Source organism: Poecilia latipinna, unplaced genomic scaffold, assembly GCF_001443285.1.
Source record: "Poecilia latipinna isolate Pla-1442-1.1 unplaced genomic scaffold, P_latipinna-1.0 Scaffold2139, whole genome shotgun sequence".
In the NCBI taxonomy this organism is placed as follows: domain Eukaryota; kingdom Metazoa; phylum Chordata; class Actinopteri; order Cyprinodontiformes; family Poeciliidae; genus Poecilia; species Poecilia latipinna.
Genome location: NW_015114755.1, coordinates 27,898 through 42,969, shown reverse-complemented (window position 1 = coordinate 42,969; position 15,072 = coordinate 27,898). Strand labels below are relative to the sequence as shown.

Below are 15,072 nucleotides of genomic sequence, written 5' to 3'. Positions count from 1 at the left end.
TATAGCGATTCTGCCCTATTTTAATGTTGCAGTCTGTGACACAAAGGATGATCTTCGGATGTGCTCTAGTTTTCTCCCTTTTTATTTTCTCCCAACTCTTTGTGTCTCACATATCATTTCATTGGATTTGGTGCTACGAGCGATAGTCTCTGGAGGCTTAGTTGGCTTTGAATCAAACAGGTCTCGGGTCTGTCTGGCTTTTTCCCCGAGGAGCTGGTGGTCTAGTTGCTCACAAAGACCTTCCTCTGGCTCTGGGCCAAATAAAAATCAGCATCAAGCTGTAATATTGACTAGGATTTAAAGGCAAAATGAGGGGATATCTGGACAGCTCAGGTGCTGAGTGTGTAGGAAGGGGGGAGGGGGATCCTTTTACCCCTAAGACAGCCCCTGTTTGCTCCTCAAGGATCCTTGCACGCTCAGAAGTGTGTGCTTTGTTTGTGCATGTTTCGATTGTTTATAGCGATTGTTCATCCAGGTCCAGACTCAGTCTACACACTGATTCAATTAACGTGTTTTGATGATGAGATTTATCATCGTGGATAATGACTTTATCTTCAAAAAGTAGTCAGGAGGGAAGAGGGCAGTGGATGGAAATTGATATCCACCACAATGACGGCAAAAGCATTAACAACATTGATCTGAGATTTTCCCTTTGATTAAAAAAAAAAAAACACAAGAAAATAATTTTAGCTTATTTGATTTAAAAGTTGTAGCGCAAATTCTGAAAGGATCTTGAACTTTGACGGAAATCCAATTGAATAGTTAACTTCAGTAGTTTTGATAAAGTCAGTGAAATTTTATATTTGAATCACAAAATTTGCTCAATATGCAACAAAGCTAAACAACTGATAAAATGAACAGACCTGTGAACCTCTGAAACATCAGAACTTCTTAACAACCGTATGTGGTATCTTCATGTGCTCACATGCTGTCGTATTCTAGTGAAGAAACTCTGACTCATTGTGCACTTACAGAATTCACCATGTGTTTGGTTGGAATATTCTTCTTTCTGCTTAAATGTTCACTGGCTGGCTATAAGTTGCATGTCCTGCAGACATGATATTTGTTTCCTTGGTTTGGCAACCTCCCCCTGAATGCTCCTGTGTCATGTTTCAGGGTGAGGGGTGGTCAAAGTCTCCATAAACTAGGCCTTGACAAAGAGTGCTTTTGTTGGTAGGGTCTCTATTCTAAAAGGCACGTGTTTGCCTCCTCTACCAGTGTGCCCTTTACTACAAACCAATACTTGTTCAGCCTGTGTTGGGGGGACTCTGTTTCTATGGACTCTAGTACTTAGCATCTGCCTGCCATGCTGTTTATTACCCTGCCTTTTCATTTTAGCAGAATTTCTTCATGTCATTCAGTTTGCTTCTTGAACAAATCATTAGTAAGTGCCTCTCTATCAATGAACATTGCAGCACAGCTCATGGTCGTCTTAAGGGTATTGAGGGAGGTTGAGGTCTAAGGAGTTCTGCACCCTATATTTGTGTTAAGGTTTATACAAATATTAGGCAGCTCCTAATATTTAGGCAAAATGAGTCAAAAGGTGATTTAACTGACTCTTGAAATTACTATGATATTGGAATATGATCAGAAAACCATCAGGCGTTTTATTGCAAATAATCAATAGGGTTGCAGGAAACTAATTGTTTATGTCTTTCCTACAAGGTATCCTGTCAGGAATGAACATCAGTGCCCTATTGTCTTTTACAAGAGGATTCTAAAACTAGATACTGGGACTTCTTTTCTGCAAAGTATGCTTCATCCTCTCTGGCCCAGTTATCCGTTCACATGGCTTTTCTTGTGACTTCTATGTGGATGACTACCAGCTATTTTCATCAGATGTCCTCGCCCTTTATGCTAGAGTCTTAGGATCTTCCCCCTTTAGCTAAATCTCTTTAGGAATCAATCAATAGGTCAATCCATCAAGTTTATTTGTATAACACATTTCAGAAGTAAGGCAGTTCAAAGTGCTGTACATCATAAAAACACAACAATACAAAGTCATAAAAGACACCATTTTGAGAAAATGAATGTCATCATTAAAATGATCAAAACACATCAAGTATGTTGGTCAATGTTTCATTTATTATGGTTCAAAAGCAGCTTTAAACAGCTGAGGTTTTGGTCTAGATTTAAAGGAACTCAGCGTTTCAGCTGGTTTGCAGTTTTCTGGATGCTTGTTCCAGATTTGTGGTGCGTAGAAGCTGAATCCTGTTTCGCCATGTTTGGTTCTGGTTCTGGGGATGCAGAGCAGAACCAGAACCAGAAGATGAGAGTGGTCTGGAAGGTTGATACAATAACAACAGGTCTCTAGTGTATTTTAGTGCTCAACCGTTCAGCAGTTTATGAACTATCGCTGTATTTTTTTAAAGTCTATTATCTAAGCTACAGGGAACCAGCGTAAGGATTTTAGAACTTTGGTGATGGGCTCCATCTTCCTGGTTTCAGTGAGGCTGCCAGCAGAAACGTTCTGGATCAGTTGCAGCTGTCTTAGCTAGTGGCAGACCTGCAAGGACTCCAGGTCTGCCATTGATTAGGCAGTAATCAATGCCTAATCAACGCAGTAATCAATGTAAGTACAGATAAACACATGGACTGAGTTAGTCCTTTAGGAATGATCTGTTGGTCATCATATCCTGTGAAATCATAATTCAACAACAGATGTCTTATTCAGTTTTACTGTAGCACATGCCGCTACAGGAAATCCTTCATGTCCACAGTCATTAGATCCATAATGACTCCAGACTATTTATATTTATTTTTGATCCACTCTGCTGGAATGAGCATCCAAAACCTTTGGCATTTGCTGTTCGTAAAAGGTCTTTTACTGTACTAAAAAAAAAAAAAAAGAAAAGAAAAGGTGCTTTTCCAAATAAATGGCCATTCCTCAAAATTTACTCATTACTTTTTCTAATGATTAAACAAGATTAATAATTATTGGTAATTTCTAATCAGCTGATATGAATAATTCCTACTGTAATGTTGATCTACTTTGCCATAGAGACATAGTTTTATTTCAAGTGCTTTAAAAACAATATATCAAAGGAAATGGTAAACACTTTGCTAAACTATTATAGAAAACACTCCAGGTGCTGCTAGTTATTAAAATTAATAAAGTAATAGAAACATATCTATAACATGCTGCACTTTACAAACTTTTGACACCTCAAACTGAAAAGACATTTTGCAGAAGAACAAACATTTTGGACTCCTTCCTCTTCCTCATTCTCCAGTTTTCAAAGTTATACAGATTGAAGTGATTTCGCTTCACATGTGTTGTACAGAAAGCAAAATCTTCATGCCTGTAAAAGGAAAAAGACGACGTTACCGCCTTGATACGTTTGCAAAAAAACTTGCCTACCATCCAGAGTAGAGTGGGTGGAGGTGCAAACATTGGAGGTGTGATAGGAAGTCACACTTTGCAGAGAATGCCAGTTTTGTCAGTCCTTTTTGTGACCTTTGAATATTTTGTGTTTATACGCCTGAGTGTTTGAAAACATCGTCCTTACTAGATCTCATGTTTCAGTTGTCCCACTACCCCAGAGTCTTTTCCCAGTGGAGGGAAAGATCTGTGCTGACAAAATGAAGTTCACCCATCCGTGATGATGCTGGTCAGTGACGCTTTGTGGGAATTGATGCTGCACAATCTTGCTTCACAACCAGCATATGGACTATGGCTAAACAGATGTCACAGTATGAACAGGGCAGACACAGCAGGTTATTTTTTCAAGCATGACATTCTAACCGCATGATATTTTTCAGAACACTTAAGTGTGAGCATTCCCTATAGAGTGCATCTGGCAGCAAGTAACAACATAGATACAGATAAGAGGAGAAAATGAGACCCAGCTTTGTATGTTAATATTGTTGACAGCAGCTTACTGCCTCCTCTTGAGGAATGGCTCTGAAGTCATGAAGGGATAATCAGCCCTGTGCTTCTGTGAGCTACCAGTTTTTTTTTTTTTTTTTTTTTTTTTAAGACATGTATGTGGGGGGTATATTGTGTTTTATTGCTGGCATAGAAACGACAGAGAGCTGTCAGAGAAAACAAGACAACATGTAAAAGCATGGGCGCAGAAGGGAGGGAGAGAAAGTGAAGTAGGAGTGGAGACTTGGGTTGACAATTCTTCCCATTGCAGCTGGAGGTTTTGGCAACACAGAGTGTCAGAGCTTCGTTTCTATTGAACTCTGCAGCCAGACTTTGCAGTCTCCTTGGTTCCAACTCCATTAGGTGACAAAGGAGCTTTTGGGAGAGTCAATGCCTTGGCATAACAAGCTTCTGGGCTGCATAAAGACACCCACAACTGTCCCTCTGCATATTAACGAGTGCCCTGTTAGATCACTGTCAGCACTCTTTTCAGCCCACCGATGGCGCGCTGTTCTCCCTTTGATCTGTTTGAGGCAGGTTTGCAAGGCCAAGGTTGTTGTCTATTTTATCCCTCAAGGGTGTGAATGATGCAAACTGCTCTGACTGAGGTTGTTTCAGATTTTCCTATGGGAGACGGAGACGTATGAGGGAGAGAGTTAGTGTTTACAGCATGTGCAGAGGAACTTGCCACTGTTGCACAACTGCCACTAACAGACAAAAACTTTACTTCCTGCTTCTGTTGCTGCTCTCTTTTGGCTCATGTTAGCATCTTGGAAAAAAAAAAAAAAAAAAAAAAAAAAGGTGTGGGCCCCTTATCTTTTCTCATGAAAATCAAGAAATTAAAAAAAAGGAGAAGACTTATCAATGAATAATCCTCTGACTGGTGTGCAATTTAATACAAGTGTCAAGTTCAGAATGCAGCCAAATGAAATTGTATAGTTGATTATATACACATTTTTATGGTCACTAAACAAAAAATCTTTTCATTATTGTGACTTGATTCAAAATGAATCAATGTCAGAACTGGATTCATTTTGAAACCAGTTCAAAATGAATCCAATTCATCACAACGGATAAATTGTAGTGAAATTACACAAATTGTCCTTTATTTGCAAAACACAATATAATGTTATTGTTCGTTGCAAATTGAAACTTAAAGGACGCTGTATTAGGTACATCCTGCTTTTACCAAGTTGACTCTGGTAAAAGAATAAAGTTTCCTTAAGAACTGTATTCTTTAAAAAAAAAAAAAATCACAAAAAGTTTGAGGCATATTTTGGTCCAGGTTGATGTGAAGGCATCATACAGGAGCTGCAAATTGAACTGCTTCACATTCCCGATGAAAACCTCCTGTTTGTCCACATCCCAGAGGTGATTTGCTTGATTGAGATTAGATGTCTCTGGAGGCCACAAAAGTAGTGAACTCATTGTCATTTTTAATGTGAGGTTTGTGAAATGGTGTGTGATTATCCTGCTGAGAATAGTCACCAGGAAATGGTTAAGGTGGTGTTTTTAAAAGTTGAACATGGTCAGCCGCATTAATTACTCGATATGCTTTTTGTTGTTGTTTTGAGAGATGCCTGCCACATAGTACAAAGATAAAAACAAACAATTGAATAAAATAAAAAAAACAAACAAACAAACAAAAAAAAACAACTAAATCTACATTGTGCCTTGTGGCTGATTCTCTATTTAAATTAATAGGCAGTTGAGCCGGTGTCTGTAATAAAGGCTTAAAGTTTTAATGTGTCAGTTGAAGTTTTTTTTTTTTTTTTTTTTGTTCAGAATATCTGTCACAGCTATGACTGTAAGGTCAGTGTGACTTGTTTTTCACAGCTTTTCTCCAAAAAGTTCAGCAATCAGATATAAAAACAAATGACTTCTCATTTCCTATGAGATGTTGCAGTGTGACTAGGCCATCTTTCACAACTCATAAATTCGTCACCCTGGTAACAAAGATAATCTACACACAAAAAAACAAGTGCATATGTTTTCTCTGTTTCTCTGGAAGCATGTGACATAATTTAGCTCATCTTCAGATTATCAACAACATTCCTAGGAAACGGTGGAAAGTCTTTAGAGCTACAGTATGTAACTTTTATTTAAAAAAAAATATGTATTTTACATATTTGTTACTATGTAGTGACAGTGTAAACTGGGACAGATAATCTGTGAAAAGATTGAGCTCCTCAACCTGACTGACCTGCTACTGTTGCACTGCTCCCTGTCAAAAACAACCAGTCAGAGTCAGGAGGAGCATCTTGATGCTGACAATCATCCTTGTGTATGTGCTGATAAATGTGCTAATGGCAGAGAAGCAACTTATCATTCCAGGAAAACTGTGCATTCATGGCAGGCTGGGGTATCAGGAAGAAGCTGTAGCATAGCAGAGAGCAAAGGGGACAGAGAGAGGGAGAGGGATGAGCAGCACGCACGTACACTAGCATGTTTGACATCACTAAGAGCTTCTTCCTGGCTCTGATTGGTTGTTTATAGTCAGCATTTAGAGCACCAGAGGAAGACAATGGAGCACAATTTTTCTCATACTGTACTGTCACAACATCATGACAGTTTCAACAATTATGCAATCTTTTTTTAATTAAAGTTACATACTGAAGCTTTAAGGGGTGAAATTACTATGCATGCTTATCAGAATTTGAAGACATAGTAATAGCTGAACATTTCATTTCCTCAGTGAACTTCAATATAATACCAAGTTTTCTGTTTGCTTTCATGTATAAAGGCTAACCACATCCTGCACCAGCATCCTCTTTTACCAAGCCAAGAGCATGAGTGTTGTGTGTTCGTGGTTTTAGTTCCCCTCCCCACCCCACCTGCCGTCTGTCCCTCTGTCACTGTGCCAGGGTTCACCTGCCTGCCAGGTGTTTCAGTTCTGAAACCTGCGTTTAGCTTTTGAAAGAAGCAGTTACCACGTGGATACCAACTGCTGCCATCTTATCTGATGAAACCAATTTTGCATGTTTGTTTTCAGTTTTCATATCCGGACCCTGAAAGTTCTCAAGCAAACTGAAGCAAAGGAACTTGCAACAGACATTTGGAGGCAGGCGGCACAATAATGACCAGATTTTCTTCTTCATGGATCTTAACTGAGTTTAGGAGCATCAGAAAAGGAACAGAAAATGCAATTAAAAGATGTATCATAATATAATTTTAGAATGGGGTGAAAGGCTAGTAAAAAGTAAGATCACTTTGAAAATGATTCTTTCCCAGGACACATTTCACAGCAAACTCAATATTAATGAACTCCTCTTAAAAAAAATATATATATATAAGAGATGCATTAAACAAGAATAACCCAAAGGACGACTTAAAAATTTCCCAAATCTTTGTTCATTTTATGCTCCAAAATATGTTTTGAATTAAAGCAAAATGCTTTTACATATTTTGTGGTTGCTTGGGTCATTCATCAAGACCAGGCAGATGGTTTTAACAAAGCACAATGAGATGTGTTTGCAGTTTCATAATCTCAGCGAGTGTAGAACGGTGCCGTTCAATGTGAAACCCTCTCAGTCGCTGTGAATTATGTGACAAAAGGATGATGCACCTGTGCACATAGTCAAGAACTTTGCATTTGGCCTGTTCCAAGTATGAAACACTTTATAATGTTTGTTTGGAACATAAAAAAATATATATATATTCTCATTTTCATGTTTTTGTTACATTAACAAGATATATTTTAGAATGTCACAAGATTCATTTATGCCAATAATTATATGAAATAAATAAGCTTTGGACCTTACAAATCCAAAAATTAATATTTTATTTATGGAGTTGTTGTTAGTGGGCCGAATTTAAATGCATTACACACTTCTCTTCCTCCCTCATCTAATATAAAACCTCAGTAGAGATATTAAGTATACTGATTTAAATACAGATCTCTGTGTTGTTGACTCCAACAATAATTAGCTCATTAATTTCTTTTTCCTTAACTTTCACTTTAGTTCTGAATTCCTCACAGTAATAAAACGACTTCTCATTCTGTTTATTTGCTTCTTTCCAGTTAACTCTCGCACCTGCAGTTATGCAGGCGTATTTCTGGTTGAGGGAGAGAGTCGCCACTCTCTGACTCTTGAAATGGCAAGAAAAGTCTGTGAGCAGCTGGAGAGCACAATCGCAAGTCCAGAGCAAGTCCAACTGGCCTATAACAGCAGCATGGAAACGTGCAGGTAAATTAAACTTCCTTCAGAAAAATATTGTAGAAAAAGTATTGTTTCATAAAAATAACACATTAGAGATATTTCATCTTATATAGTAAGGTATATATATTGCTTAGGTAAGACACAATGTAACTGAAGAATGCTATATGCTATGTTTTATTTTCCAAATTTCTAAAGCGTTGTGGATCAAAATCTGAATCGACAACTGTTCACTGTTTTTGTCACTTAAGGTACGGTTGGATCAGCAATGGGAGCAGCGTCATTCTCAGGCACACTCAGCATGAAAACTGTGCAAGGAACTTGACTGGGTTTATTGTTAACTCACATACTGAAGATCAATTTGATGCTTACTGTTATGACGAAAATGGTAAATTGCAAATGAGGAACTATTATGAGATTTTGGTTTATTTTGTTGTTATTATTGACTTTTTGATTTGAAACTTGCTGCCTTATGGTTCCTTGCTACCAGATTTTGCTGAGAAGAACTGCAGCAAGGCTTTCCGGGAAAGCTTACTCTCAGACACAACAGGTCAGTATAACACACCCTCATATTGACTGTGATGGACTGCAAGTCCAAAACAAACACCATGGTGTTTGAAACATTTTTACGGTTGAGATTTGTTGTAGGATTGAGGCATTTGAGGGAAAGTGGCTCCAGTGAAAGATGTACCATATTATGTGACCTCTGATCTCTGTTCTCTAATTAACACAAACGGTTAAACAAATGAACTGTCTGAAACAGGCAGAATCCTGTTTCAGACTCTAGCAAACAATGTCCTTAACTATACAACTGTGTTATAATAACTGAAATACTATAGGGACTTGGTTAACTTAGATGCTGCTTAAAACAAAAATATTATATGTATAAAGTGTATGAGTGAACAAAAAATGCTTATTCTCTAAACAGCTCTGACATCACCACAGCCTCTGACCGATGGCACAACGGAGTCAGAAACATCAGAAACAATCCCAAAGGAGGACAGGATAAATTCTCCAACAGCTGCAACTACATCTGAAGATCTGAGTAAAGATGATTTCACTACGGTTCCTGAGGAGGGAAACCCCGCTGGAGGAAGCAACGTCACTTCCGCTTTCACTACAATGGAGCCAGACCCGAGTGATGGATCTGGGATGGGGCCTGCTCAACCAGAGGAGGAAAAACCAACTCCAGTGATCAACGCTGAAACGACAACATCGAGTGAAAAGAGACCTATTGAAACCAATGGTAAAAACATAAAATCAGAGTTTAAGGAAACTCTAACAGTATGTCCAGTACATCTCAGTAAATTATACGTTATGTTTCAATGAGGTTGATCGGTCAGATTAAAATAAACTTTTGAAAATTACCTTTGAGCAGTTTTAAGTTTTAAGCCTACGTTTCAGAATTAAAAAGTTTATGTTGCTAGTAATACGATTTAAAGATTGAATCTTGTAAGAAATTAAATATTGTAATCTATCTATCTATCTATCTATCTATATATATATATATATATATATATATATATATATATGTGTGTGTGTGTGTGTGTGTGTGTGTGTGTATCTATATATGCCGTGAGGCCTGATGCAACAGGTTTTGGGAGGACAGGAGTAACTAAAGTAACTTTTCAAACAAATGACGCCCCCTTGTGTTAGCTGAAATATATTTTGAGATGAAGTAGAGCCAAATCGGATCAGTCCTACAAGTGAAAAGGCCAAACCATCTTTTTTTTTCTAATGAAGCTCTAAAAAACTGCTTTGTTGGTTGGCAGTTTAACAGGCTTTTTTTGTTTTTTTTTTTTTTGTTTTTCTGTTTTAACATTTTTTATCATTATTTTATTGATGTGCAGATGCCAAACCGAATAGTGGAGGAAGATCGTCTAATTTGGGAAATGATAGTGAGAATAAAAAAGACAGCAGCTCATCAGGTGAGTAACTATACATGTATCTCAAACACCCAGAGATACTATTCATGACGGCAGCCAACAGCAAAATTATCGCAGTGCTCTGTTTTTTTTTTTTTTTCTGGAATCATTTTAACACTGTCACGATATTCATATTTTATTCTATTCTTTCTCCTTTCTAGATTGGCTGGTTGTTCTCGGTGTTATTGTAGCAGTCGGTGCAATTCTCCTTGTGTGTGCAGCTGCTGCCAGGAAAAAAGGGTAATGGCTTGATTGATATGACACTTCTGGTGCTGTCTTTCACAGTTTCAGAGAAAAGTATTTGTAACCAGGAGTGAATTGCATAGTAATTTGGTGCTTTTGTTGAACTGAAAATACAACATACACCTAGAAATTTCTATAGGGAAAACCAGGATGTGTATGTTTAAAGTCGTTAAAAATAGCACATAATGGCTCAAATATAAACATACAGCCTCAGTAGTATTAAGTGAAAAGTCTCTTTGCAGGTTGTACCTTGCTTGCACACACTTCTTGTAGCCATCTGTGAGCCTCTGGTATAAATCTGTCTGGATATTTCACCACTTATCTCATCACAAGTAGTGCATAGTTCATTATCTGTTGGTCTTCTGATCAAAACCTGGCTTTTCAACACAGCCGACAAATTTTCGCATTGAGTGCAGGGCTAGTCCACAAGCTTAATGCTAATCTGTATCACCTGTTCCAAAACCATTTCATTTTTGACCAGAAACAATGCCAAAATGTGCTCAGTTTTCAACCATCTAACTACTGATTTGAGGTGAAGTTGAAGATTTTGGATATAAGACCTAGTCAGATATTAAAGCTTGTTGAATGTACTAACACCACTGGCAACAAAGCAAATCCTCATCATGATGCTTCCACCACTGTGCTTCACACTTGCTGTTAAAAGATTCAAAAGACTCACCTTGATTTTTAACCCGGTTCTCGCTATTGTGACCAAATACATCAAACTTTGTCTGGTCTAATTACAACTTTTCTCCAGCAGAAAGTTTGCTCGTCAAAACGATAATTTCCAATCAGCTGATTGAAGTAAGCGATCATTTCTGATTGGAAGAGTATTCAGACATGCATCCAGATTTATCCCAGAAACTAAAAGGCTACAGTTTCTCTGCAAGCTGCTAGTAGACATGCATTCAAAAAGTGGCAGTGAATGGATATATTTGAGCCTTTATATACAATTCTGATCAGGTGTGCATTAGAGAAAATTCTTAATGGTTTCTTTAATATTTTAAAGGAACCATCTCAAATGAGATTTTGTTTAATCATCACAGAAAAGAAAAAGAACTGTCCAAACTATTCTTCCTCCTCTGGTCTGTTATATGCGCTTCTGATTGCAACAGTGACATGTTTTTTGACATCCACACCATCAATCCAGAGCTACACTTTTAGCTTTTAGCATTTGCAGCTGTTGACTGAACCACTGCAAAAACCCAACATTCGCCCTCAATGTGTTTTTTGCAGGTGGTGTGGCAGAAAGCAAACGCTGAATATCACAACCAAAGACAGCAGCGACGGCAACGGGGTCGCAGCTGCAGCATGCAGCTCCCGCAACCCGGAGAGAGAGCAGGAGATGGTGACCCTCATGAACAAGGAGACCATCCAGGAGAACGGCAACACGGAGGAGTTCACTGTCATCACGTTAGAGGAGTCTCCAGATAAAGACCAGCAGGCCTGAGAGTTGGGCAGGAAAGAGCCGGGAAGGTTGGGGGAAGACTTTTGAGAGGATAAAAGAGTTGGAGGCTATTGGATGGGCTTGTAGTGGACGGGCACTGAGTAAGAGCATTTGAATGTGTCATTTCGTGTTCAACTAAAGTACAAAGTATTGCACAGAAAGCTTTTTAAAGAGGCTAAGCATTTCAGATCAGTGCGCAAGAATGAGAGATTTAGAACAAAATATCAGAATATGTTTATTTTCCGTTCACATTAATTACTGTGTGTGCTATTTTTAATTATTGATTATGGGGAGTTCTAAGAGTGGGTGAAAAGCTTTTTGTTAAATTTGATGACTGTAAAATTCTAGCTAGTAATCTCAACCGGAAAAAGAAATAAATGGTAATTTTCTTTTTGTGATCTTTTATTTAAGAGACAGAGAGAGAGAGAGAGAGAGAAAAAAAACTTCCCTTACTTCTTTATTTTCATGTTTTTCCTTTCTGCACATATTTCAGACATGTCCTGTTGTCTGTAATTGTTGCTTTAAGAAAACTGGGGATGGATCAGTCGCAACTATCTTCCTTTTGATTCTGTTTTCCCTGACTGTGTACATAATATGAAACTTTACAAATGTTGCAATAGCTGCCATTGCTTTTTGTTTTTTTCATAGGAAAATGCTTTGTCGATTTAGTGTGAAGGACTGCTGCTGTTTCTAGTAGTATTTAATCAGAAACTGTACCTTAGAGGTAAATGTTTTGGTTTGTGAAGGTCAGAATAGATAGCATCCTGAATCAGCATGACTTATAGCTTTCCAAAGTGAGTGCTTAGTGCACAACCGACGATGATGAATACAGAAATAAGATTATGTTTTGATCATACCATGTGGATGAAAAGTTTATTATTGGGAATCTGCTTGGCAGATACTGATTTTGAGACAAAACAAAGAACTGGGTGGTATTTCAAGTACGTTTATCAATTTTGAGATAAACTCAAGCTCAATTTTTATGAGACGAGGTGTAAATACTGGACATCCAAAATGAGAAGTTAATCCACTGCAGACGTAGAGCAATGCAAAAGGCTTATTCAAGAGAAACACCTGTTTGCTCTGAACCAGATGTGATAAAAGAAGCTGATGTTTATATTCTATGTTTCTTTATAAAGCTTTCAATCTTGTAATCATCTTTTTTCTATTGAACTCGCTGTAGCTTGAATATATCGCACACATTATGTATTAATCGACTTTATTCTCTGTGTGGCCAATGTAGCTTTTAGAATGAGACTAAATTATATGCAGTCATTGTGAATGACATTCTTTTGACTTGTTACTTAAGTTTTTTTTTTGTTTTTTTTTACATTTTCCTTTGATTTGAAGAGGAAAAAGTGTTGCACTAGAGTAGGCAGGTTTGACAAAACGATTTTGCTGAAAAGATCTGTAAAGTGACCACAAAATAAATAAAATGTGTACAGATGCGCTGGAACATGGTGTTCACCGACTGATCACTCTGTGAGCACGGGACAAAAGGGAAATAAATGAACAGCATGGCAGGAAACGCATGCTGCATTTCTCCCACGTAACAGGAAGTAAGGTTTCCATGGCACCAGAGTCGGGATGCGGGAAAACGTTAGCACAGGATAAAAGGAGTGAGACAAAGAGAGACACTTTGAAAGATACCCATGGCATCCTTCCAAAAGCAACCCGCAAGATTGTCAGTAGTGTATAATAGCCGACTTTGCATGCACTAATTATAGAGTAATAAAAGTAATTTAACACTTGCATTGTCATAAAAAAACATGTTTTAAATCATGTGGGATCTTGAAAAACATTTTTCTTAGTTTTCACTCAATTTAAAAGAGTACTATTATGTAGTTTACGACTCCGTTTTCCTTGGCTTTCTAGGTTGAGGTTTCTCCATGTGGATCAAATGTATGCATAAAGAGTTCAGCGGTATTACATGGTTGTTACTGTTTTCTCTATATTGGTGCTTTGATGGACACACTATCTGTCCAGGAAGCTCTCTACTGCAAAACTAAATATACAGTATATGTAGAGTACTGTGTGAACAGTCTTCATCTAAAGCATGACTGAAAAACTAGTTGTTGTTTTCAAAGTTGTTTTCAGTGATGTTCAATTAAAAGAACTGAAACTATGCAACTTATTTATTTAATTTAACCTTTATTTAACCAGGTAAGATTGATAAAGAACTAATTCTCATTAACTGTGTCAGAGACTACAGGTGGAAACTAGCACTTAGAGCTACACAGAGCATTTCTCCTCTTGTGGTCAATGTATACATTTTTCAATCAATCAATATTTTTTTAAAATACTTTTCTACCTTCAAAATCATACATCGAATGGTTTGTTTTTACTCCTACGTCTTTGACAAGGTGGATTCAGGCAACATATTATAAGTGATACGATACTCATTCCAATTAGTTTGTTTTTAAAACACATTTAATTGTTGCTCATACAAGTTTAATTTCATTTACATTTTTACATAGGTGCTGTATTTGTTAATGTTACACATTAAAACTGGTGAGGAGAAGCATTCCTGCTGTTACACCAGGTTTCTAAAATCTCTCTCCAGTTTTTTGCTCTTGCACAGACAAGGCAAGTTCATGGAAAAAAGCAAATACAGGAACAAATTATGAGAGCTGAAAGTTACAAATCAGTACTTATTCATAAGCATATTGCCACCAGTAGTTTTGTAATCAAATATTTCTTAATAGATAGAGGAGGATAGATATATAGAACAGTTCTGGAGTGTCGCTAGCTCTCGTCATCTGTTCCCTCAGTAAAGAGGAAATTATTTTTTTAATCATTTCCTTTTTTTCAAATTTCTACTTTAAATAGCTCTTTTCCACATGCAGTTTAACTTCTCCTATCATCTTTTTAATGTATTTCTTGTTCTCAAAATACAATTATTCTTCATGTTTTACTTTAGTTTCCTGAAAAGCACTTTAAGTTGTCCTGTGTTTAAATTGTCCTGTACAAAACAACTTGAATCTAAAGTGAATGAGAACACACATGACATTTAAAAATAGTATATAACTGCAGGAGCATGTGGAGATTTTAAAGATTAGTTTTAGCTCTTCAGTAAAGTAAATACCTAAATGATGTGTATTCACACACTGAGATGCCTTATTGGCTGAAATCTATATTATTTTCGACTCCTAATTTGAAGAAGTCTCATCAAATTAGGCAGAAAAATGGCGAGAAAATAAATGCAATGAAGTGTAAGCTAGGTCATTTATCTTTAAAATCTAATAAGCAGTAAGTCAACATGAAGTATTAACAACAGCTAACTGAACACCATTCAGAGAGATTAAATTAGTGTTCATGTACCATCAGAACTGTAAAAGTCACCACAATTCAAAAATCTCAAAACAGCACTTAGTTATGAACATTTATTAGTTATATTTGTATATGTACACCAAAGGTACAACATTTGTTGAT

The 15,072-nt window shown here is 37.2% G+C and overlaps 1 protein-coding gene across 1 annotated transcript in view; it reads left to right on the top strand.

Annotated features, from left to right (window-relative positions):
* The window catches only part of LOC106936420 (lymphatic vessel endothelial hyaluronic acid receptor 1-like), a 17,743-nt gene extending 3,976 nt beyond the window's left edge, over positions 1-13,767 (top strand). Inside the window, exons 2-8 of the mRNA XM_015017418.1 lie at positions 7,890-8,055; positions 8,277-8,413; positions 8,516-8,575; positions 8,954-9,271; positions 9,876-9,953; positions 10,112-10,190; positions 11,430-13,767. Of these exons, the coding sequence (XP_014872904.1) occupies positions 7,890-8,055; positions 8,277-8,413; positions 8,516-8,575; positions 8,954-9,271; positions 9,876-9,953; positions 10,112-10,190; positions 11,430-11,643 (1,052 nt within the window). The 3' untranslated portion in view covers positions 11,644-13,767. The remainder of the gene's footprint in view (positions 1-7,889; positions 8,056-8,276; positions 8,414-8,515; positions 8,576-8,953; positions 9,272-9,875; positions 9,954-10,111; positions 10,191-11,429) is intronic.
* The last annotated feature ends 1,305 nt before the right edge of the window (positions 13,768-15,072 follow it).